The sequence below is a fragment of the Anas platyrhynchos genome, chromosome 2, assembly GCF_047663525.1.
Source record: "Anas platyrhynchos isolate ZD024472 breed Pekin duck chromosome 2, IASCAAS_PekinDuck_T2T, whole genome shotgun sequence".
Classification (NCBI taxonomy): domain Eukaryota; kingdom Metazoa; phylum Chordata; class Aves; order Anseriformes; family Anatidae; genus Anas; species Anas platyrhynchos.
Window position 1 is genome coordinate 41538368 of NC_092588.1, and position 9003 is coordinate 41547370.

General features: G+C 38.3%; 1 protein-coding gene across 1 annotated transcript; it reads left to right on the forward strand.

The window, feature by feature from the left end:
• The first annotated feature begins 789 nt into the window (after window positions 1-789).
• LOC119712984 (histamine H3 receptor-like) lies at window positions 790-7950 on the forward strand. Its single transcript, XM_027452215.3, has 3 exons — window positions 790-1570; window positions 4110-4276; window positions 6894-7950. Exons 1-3 carry the CDS (start codon window positions 1321-1323, stop codon window positions 7674-7676), a joined length of 1200 nt encoding a protein of 399 aa, XP_027308016.3. The 5' UTR covers window positions 790-1320; the 3' UTR covers window positions 7677-7950.
• Window positions 7951-9003: the final 1053 nt, after the last annotated feature.

A 9003-nucleotide genomic window follows, 5' to 3' on the forward strand; every position in this document is an offset into this window, starting at 1 on the left:
CAGTTTTGTTCACCACTTTATTTGCTTCTCAACCACGTAATATCTGAAACCTCTAAAACTTCATGTAGATCAGCCTACGTATTGCTAGCAGAAGAAAGGCTAGTGGCATTACTTAGTAGTTGTTGTCAGTTTATATTTTCTATGTTTCCAGCCTTACCTGGAAAGGAAACATAACTTAAAGCAGAAATGGACATGCATGCTGTGCAGTTATTCGTATGGATAATAAACTTTTGTGATTTTGTGCTGCTGCCATTCAACCATTCAGTAAAAACACTTTGAGAATGCTAATGAATTTGTTCCCACAACAGAAACACAGACATGATGGCCAATGTTTTTCAAATTTAAGTATCTAAAATTAGACACCAAAGTGTTTTTAGAACCTATAATAAAAATGATTGAATTTTTACAGCTGTGGAATACTCAGCTCTCTGCAAGTGGCTTCATTACTCATACAAAAAACTTGTGGAAGACTTTCATTTCCTCCCACCAGCATGGAAAGAAAAGACTAGTCCTATTAAAGTTAATTGCAAAGCTCTCCTTCACACTCAAGGAGTCAGTATTTCATTCCTTGATTCTGGGATGGTAGCAGCCTGTGTCACTCAGGCTGCTATGAGTTTTAAAAACCTGATTTCTGAGGATTAGACCATTACTGATTGATTGCTCTGCTAAGTAATTTGGCATATGCTTACTCACAGAGTACCAATTTTTAGTCCTATGCTCCACAGAAAGAGGAACAGCAACAAAGTACTCTATGCCTTTGGTCAGCAAAAACCTACAACACAGTGCAGAGAGACCATAAGCCTACTGAAATATGATGACAAGAGATAAGCAAGTATGAAATTGGTAGTGTAACATAGATTAAATTCCCATGATGATATGTAACCAAAACCAACAAACATTTTCCAGAAAAAGTTGAGATCCATAATCCTAACAAACAAAACATTTCTGAGAAGAAGGGGGTGTGGAAGAAGGAGAGGAAAGAGTAAATCTTGAATCAGCCCTCATGACCACCCAGATAATTATCAGGTTGCATAAAGAAGAACTTACGTTTTAAAGTATGAGCTTGAAAATACTGCACATTTGTTCCTGGTAGCTCTCCTACAGATACACATGGTTGCTGATGTGTTGGTGTTTATTAAAATTTAAATATCTTACACAAATAGATTTATCTGGCATCAGAACCTTTTATTTTTTCCCTTTTGACTCAATTTTTTGGATGTTTATTGTATTTTTGGTTTCAGCTGTTAGTACTCTTTATGAATCTCAACTTTTTGGATTACAAGAGTTTCTTTCTGGACTGAACTGACCTGGATACACAATATGCAGAACAGCACTGCTGAAGCTGATGGAAACATAATGGGACCATGTAATGGGACTTCATCCACACAGACAGAGACCTCAGAGTTTTCCACGGGTGTGTTGGTACTCTTGGGTCTGCTTATGGTGCTGCTAGCTCTGGTCACAGTCCTTGGAAATGTCCTGGTGATCCTTGCTTTCATTATGGACAGAAATCTCAGGCATCGGAGTAACTATTTTTTTCTCAATCTTGCTATTTCTGACTTTGCAGTGGGTAAGTTGCAGTGCTGGAAATGTAGTATTTGCTTTCTAGTAATGTTAAAAGGTGGAAGGGGGCCTTATTTTGGTGTGTGGTGTCTTCTTGGAGAAATACTTCCCAATCGTGTGCCATGGGGAACGGTAAGGAATGTTGGAAACTGTATTAAGCGTTTTAACAGCCTATTATGTCTCAAAATATGAGATACATAATGCATCATTTTTCATATAAATACTTGTAATGTCGCTTATCTTTCAGAAACGCTTTATCATAGGAAATAGGTCCTTTGTCATATAAGTAGATGTCTAATGCTTTTGCTTCAAGAAAAAATACTTCTGTGTGTGAATCAACATTTACTAAGAAAGAGTGGGAGTTTTTTTGTAGTAAGTTGACTGAAGTATAGAAAGCCAAATTACATACAGTTTACAATATCTGGTTTATCTTGCATATATTGTTGATATCTTCTGTTTCAATCTACTGTAGCACAACACAGATAATAACCTCAGGTTTGCAACTAAACAATGATGCATAATATGTTTCATGCAAAAAACACAAAACGTTACTGTGATGTGCAATCGGAGATTTATGCACTGGAATGCTTTCAGCTGTTGAATGGCTCTGGCAAAAATCTTGCTTAAATTGCTGTGTATGCAAATGAATGCTTGTGAAGAAGGGTGGCTCTTTCATGAAGTCCATATTCTGACTTGCCACATCACAACAACAACAACTTCTGAAACTGTATATATTCTGTGTGATATTTTGATCCCTTCCCCTATAAAGATGATGACTTCTTCCACCTTGCAACTGCCTTGTTGTACTACAGAGCTCTTGCTGCCTGCGGTCTGGATGCATGCCTAATCTTTTTGAGGCACCCCTCTGGTCATCCACTGGTCTCACGCAAATAGCACAAGCCTCTGCACAGAAACTGCAGCTGTCTGAACACCCAGATAGGTGCTTCTGAGTGAAAACACCTCATTGCAGCTGTACCAAAATTCAGATCATCTCCAGGGCTGAGTCCTGCAAATATCACCTTGAGCCCATCATGTCCCCCAGTTTGAGATGTTTGTTTCTTGCCTGTAGCTCTCAACCACTGTTCTGCCAGACACAGCTCTGCAACCTGGACCTTTGTCAACGACAGCAGTTCCCTCCCTGCAGTACAGAGTGCCTTATGGTACACAGGAGAAGAAAAACTAACACCCAAACAAAACGAACAAACAACAATAACAACAACAAAAACCAGCAGTGAACAAAAAAACAATTGATGGCATTCTGTCATCCTGCTCACAGTCTAGCACCATGCTGAACAAGTACTGTCATCTATTTGAGAAGTTTGAAGCAGGGAAAAAGTACAGCTTATTTGGCATTGCCTAACTTCCACAATTTTGTGTTTAAAGACATTTATCTAGCTTTTCATCTGAAACTTGGTTAAAAGCTTTGTGTACATTAGCATCACACTGACTTGTAGTTCTGTAGCTACACAATTTGGAGTCAGGATATGTGTACATTATCTGGATCCTAACTGCTAAAAGCATGTCTTTACACTTGCAGAGTCCTTTGCCTTTTTCATCTAACAATGCATTCTATCTGATTTTTGACCTTTAACAACTTCTACTTCATCTCTGTACTTCTGGATCTATAACATACAGAGGTCTCTTCATCCATGGCACAGGGAGAATAACAGGCATTCTTCTCAAGATATTTAGAGAAACAGAAACTCTCAAGATACTCTTCAGTACCGGTTACAGCATCATAGACTATTATGAAGCAATTCTAATTTTTTTTTTTTTCTTTTTCTTGTGAATGTTAAAGTACATGATGTAACCTTTTGTTCCAAGGAGCAGGCATTAGTATCTCTGTAGAGGTATTTAACTGCAGCCTTGCTGCTGTTCATTCTTATGTTTTGCTACATTTATCTGGCATAGCATAGTACACTGTTAGCTCTTCAGCCTTGCAAGTGTGCTTTGTGACTCTGTGTGTAGTAAAATCACCTGGAATATTGTTACAATGAAATTATACTGGCGGTTTCATGACATTTGGATTTAAGAGACTGATTTTGGGTAGTCATGGTCATTTACGTATGTTCCCACTACTTGATGCATTCTCACAGATAATACCTTGTAAGCTTACCACTGAAACGTGGTTATGATGATATTATGACAAAAGGAAATGTTAAACAGGAAGTACTTAATAAAACCTTGCAGTTTTGTTAACCTTCTGATTATATGTTTTGAAAGATTAATCTGAAATTCATATTGTAAGTCTATAAAACTTACTTCTGGAGTGCTTTTGGATATCATATCATACTTCTAAGAGGATAGAAGCATGGCAGTTAGACCATATTTTTGAAAAAAAGTAAATTGTAGTAGGGGGAAAAAGAATCTTTTGTCTTTATTTTAATGTCAGTAGCTTAATACAGGATGTTCATTGGTTGCATGAGAATATGAAGCCTTCCAGCCAGCAGTTGCAGTCAGCATCACTTTTTTGTTGGAATATTTCTATGTTTGCATAGCACTGACTGCAGTGCTGACTGATATGTGTGTTTCCTTTATTTCTACAGGTGTGTTCTGCATACCACTGTACATCCCTTATGCCCTGACAGGGACCTGGCACTTTGGAAGAGGCCTGTGCAAGCTCTGGCTAGTTATGGACTATCTCGTGTGCACAGCTTCAGTGTTTAACATTGTCCTTATCAGCTACGACCGTTTCCTGTCAGTTACAAAGGCTGTAAGAACATTTCTAATTCTTTCTTTCTTTATTTTGAGATTTCTATAAAACCTAGAGTGCTCACAAAAAAAAAAACAAAAAAAACAAAACAAACAAACAAACAAACAAACAAACAAACAAAAAAACATTAGAAGCTAGGTAGTCCTTCATTTTCCTGCCATTTTAATCTGGAGAAACTCTGATGCTTGAGAATGTTGTAATAGATACTTCAACTCTAGCAGAAAGGTTGCTGTAGATATGCTTTTTCTTAGCCTCTGAGAATTTGCCTAAGTATGCAAAGTTTGCAAAGATTTCATAGAGATTTGGCAGATGTGGGCAGCTAAGTCCTTTGGGGATTTTTGTTCTGTGCTAGGTATTTTTCAACAAAGTTTGCTGGAAGTAAGATGTTTCTTTCAATTTTCCTAGCTGCATGTGCCTGGGACTTAGAGACAGGGTAATGCCTTGCTCACAATTTCAGTGTTTCCCTGCTTCTGCTTGGATTAGAAACTATCTAACTGCACTGCAAAGGGAGGTGGGGAGGTCCAGGTGGGAAAGAGGCAGTGGGAGTATGGTCTTTGGTCATTAAAAGAGTGGTAATGAAAACTAGGTTGAGTCAGGGAGGCACTTAGGATTGGGTTAATTTTTTAAAAGGAGAAGAGGGTATGGAGAGAGACATGGGATTGACTGGTGATGATTTGTTACCCCATGAGGGGTGATTGACATGTGCTGCCAACAGGCAGCTGAATGGAAACATCTTTGAAGTAAAAAGAAGGGATCAAAACATGCAGAGAGAGAAGTGTTTCATGAGTATTAGCATTTTTCTGCTTCTAATGATATCTGCTAAATATTAATATCCACAATTTCTAAACTTTACCTGGTGTTTGGTTCAGGTGGAAGACAATCAATATCCTTTGCTTTTTATGAGCCTACTAGCTCAAGGGATGTGGGCTATGTGTTAGATTGGGAGGTTCTTGTTTGGGATGTGCTGATACAATGCCTTATCTCTTTCTCTTCTTCCTTGGTGTTGCGGTTTTAGGGCTGGTTGTTGTTGTGTTTCTCTTGCTGTTTTTTTTTTTTTGTTTTGTTTTTGTTTTTGTTTTTTTTTTTTAAAGCTGAATAATAAAGTATGAAAACCCCTGTATTTATGGAATTGCACTATTGAAAAAAATATTAATGAAGTTGTAGAGCCCAGGATGTGAGAAAAGTAAATTAAAAAGGCTTCTGCAATCCAGCTGGGCCCCATGTTCTTACACGATCACCTTCTGTTTTTTTTCCTCTAGATAATTAGAATGGAGTGAGTCCAGAAATGTGTAACTTTTTATCCAAAAGAAAATAATATCATGCTTCCTCATGGACTTGGGATTCACCTCTGCTGCAGGCCTAGTTTATGGTCAGAGTTGAGTCATTTCAGACTTGAGTTTTTGTGAAGCTGCACTGAGCTTCCTGTTTTCTGACTACTAAATTGAGATGCTTGTGGTCGTGCAGAGGGCTGAAAATTCATTACTGCAGATGAAGAGAACTGGAGTTGTGGTCTAAGTTGATGCTTTAAGGTGTAAAGGAGTCTGAAATATCAGGCCCAGATGTTTAAAACCAAGATTCTAAAATAATGCTTGTAAAACTGTGTCATTACTCTGTTGCTCACGATAAAATAGGAACAACAATGCCCCTAAGGTCATATGTGAAAATTAATGAAGATACCATTTATTAATAATTGTATAACGTGCAGTTACTACACTGAAAAATGGCATAGGAAGTTGGTGAGGAAGATAGTACTTCTGCATCTCAGAAAAGCCTGGGATGACAAATATTGAACAGTATGGCATAAATAAAATTGACCAAATTCTCATTAAGTGATCATCTTGAGTGTTGAAAGCTGTGGGGGTCCAAGAGCTAGAATTACGTATTTTACATACTGACTAGGCTGTTGCAAGGGTGGTTATAACTGTCATATTTCCTAATTTTGGATGATATGACTTTAGCTCCTAATATCTTTTCAAAGATTTTTACAGCTAGAGAGTAAAATAAATGAATGCAGTCTGGGTAGATATAAAAACATCAACATTTGTAGTAATACAACGAGCTGTTTATGAGGTAAAGTGAGTGTTAAAACAGAATGTTTCAATAAAATAAGGGATGTTAAAGCATGTGTCTGGGATATATTGTTCTATTATGGCAAGAGGAAATAATATTTAAAAATATACTGCCTAGTGTTTGCAGTCTCTCATAGCAACCTCTCTAATGCAGAAGTCTTCAACTTTTGCCTGTGCAGGAAAGAAGTCCAACAGCTGCTCTGACTCTCCTCTAAGCTTGAGTATGCATTTCATGAATCATAAACTGAGTCCTTATTACTGTCTGACTGTGGTGGTGATGAAAACAAGCTATGTCCCAGTACCCTTAGAATGGTAGTTTAGCCATCATCATTTCTGGTCCTTTTGCAATCCTAAGTATTAAAATTAATTACAGAATTGCAGTACTTGATGAGCAAGATTAGTAGTGGTTTTAGGACCTTACAAAAGTGAAGATGGTGTAGGTGTCTGGGAAACTGCAGAACTAATATTGCATTTGATTTGATTGTTTATTTTGTTTTAAGATAGTTCCAAAGTATTACCTGAGTAAGTGACAGGTCCTTTTCTCACAGGTATCTTACAGAGTGCAGCGGGGAATAATGTCCAACCCTGTTGTCAAGATGGTGGCCATCTGGGTCTTTGCCTTCCTCCTCTACTGCCCAGCAATTCTCTTGTGGGAGTATGTGGCCGGCTGCAGCACGGTGCAGGAAGGGCAGTGCCACGCTGAGTTCTTCGACAACTGGTACTTCCTCCTTTGTGCGTCCACCCTGGAGTTCTTTGTGCCGCTGATCTCGGTCACCTACTTCAACGTGCACATCTTCAACAACATCCAGAGGCGCCAGAGGCGTGGCAGCATTCAGGACTCTGAGCCTCCAAGGAGCAGCAGCTCATCCTGGAGATCTTGCTTCTTGCCAAGATCTGATGTGTCATCTTCGTTGGAAATGGAGGACAGTGTTTCATCATTAACGAGGTCATTGAGACCATCACTGGGTTCTGCCTGCCCATCTCCAGCACCAATGAGCCCCACACCTCTCAAAAAGGACTTCTCTGCTTCTTTCCGCACAAATGCTAGGTCAAAACTGCAAAGAGACAAGAAAATTGCTAAATCGCTTGCCATAATTGTTTGTGTCTTTGCCGTTTGCTGGGCACCATATACTTTACTAATGATTATTCGTGGGGCCTGCCAAGGAAGGTGCATCCATAGGTCCCTTTATGAAATCACCTTTTGGCTTTTGTGGCTCAATTCCTCGCTGAACCCATTTCTTTACCCACTCTGTCACATGAGGTTTCGAATGGCTTTTCTGAAAATATTATGTCCCAAAAGGTTTGCAAAGTTGAGATCACCTTCTATTTAGAGAGCTGAAGTAAATGACTTACAAATAAGGTTTGTCTCTTACTTAGTGATTATTTTTTTTTCATAGGTATCTTCAACAGAAACAGAGAAAATATTTTGTTGGCTGGGGACATTGGTTGAATGCAGTAGAGGCATGTACTTGCTCTGATTTGTAGTTTTCAGATTTTTTTTTTCTGTTAATATTGGTTCATGCAAGGATGAACAACATCTAGTGCAACAAATTACCTGGTGTTGTTGGATGTCCTTTCTGGTTTGATGTACTCTTTTTTATTTTTTTTTTTATTTTTTTTTTTATTTTTTTTTTTTATTTTTTTTTTTTATTTTTAATCTGGTATTAAGAAAGAACTCTTCTATGGATATTGCCACAGACATTCATTGGAGGGAGATACCTCTTTTTGTAGGTGCTGAGTAAAACTTTAATATCCCATTTGTGAATCTAAAGATTTTAGTGAAAAAAGCAATTCTGCTGTATTTTTGAAAGGTCATGTAAAATCCTCACAGAAGCAGTATTATTTCCTTTAAAGAAAGTGTTATGAAGACAACACAGTGCTCTGTAGTGATTATGTTTACCAGGCTGGGCAATATGGAAGTGAACAGACTGCCTAATCTGGTATATCTGTGCCTTTCTAATTATAATATTGTCCATATTTGGTGTTGCAGGACATCATACATGTAAGTTAGTAACTCTGGATCTTTTTTAGAAAATGAATGTTTCCATGGTAATGAATTTTTGAAATTATCAAAATTGTAACAGACATAAACAGTTGTTGCTCCTTTCTCCTGATAGTGGCTTCCTCTTTGGTCATGCTTCAATGATCTTTAGTGCCAGATTTGTGCACTATTTGATTACCTAAAGGATAGGACAATCCTGCATTCCCGATCACATTGCTGTTGACTTAGCAGAGCAAGCAATACAAAGCTCATGCTGGATTTGTGACTTTGACTGGCTGCATGAGAACAGACAATACCCCCCCGGGTAGAAAGCTTTGCAAATACAAAGATATTCCATCAAAATGACCGGGGCAAATCTGAACTGACAGAATGATTTATATTCTAGATCAGTTCTTTGTGCCATGTTACTGTGATAATATGTGGATTTTCTCTGCCACTGAATCAGCATCAAGCTGGATATTCTCTATAGCTGAGTGAGGGCCATATTCACTGCTTGAGAATGGGGTTCACAGAGATCTGTCTGAAAGCTGACGCAGAAGTGTCTTAAGCAGCTGTGAATGAACTGTGGGTGAATAGGCAGTGCTGGAAAGAGTGGGGAATGTTTTGGAGAGGGCAATAGAGCTTGATTATAACCCATTCCACATGCCAAATTTTCT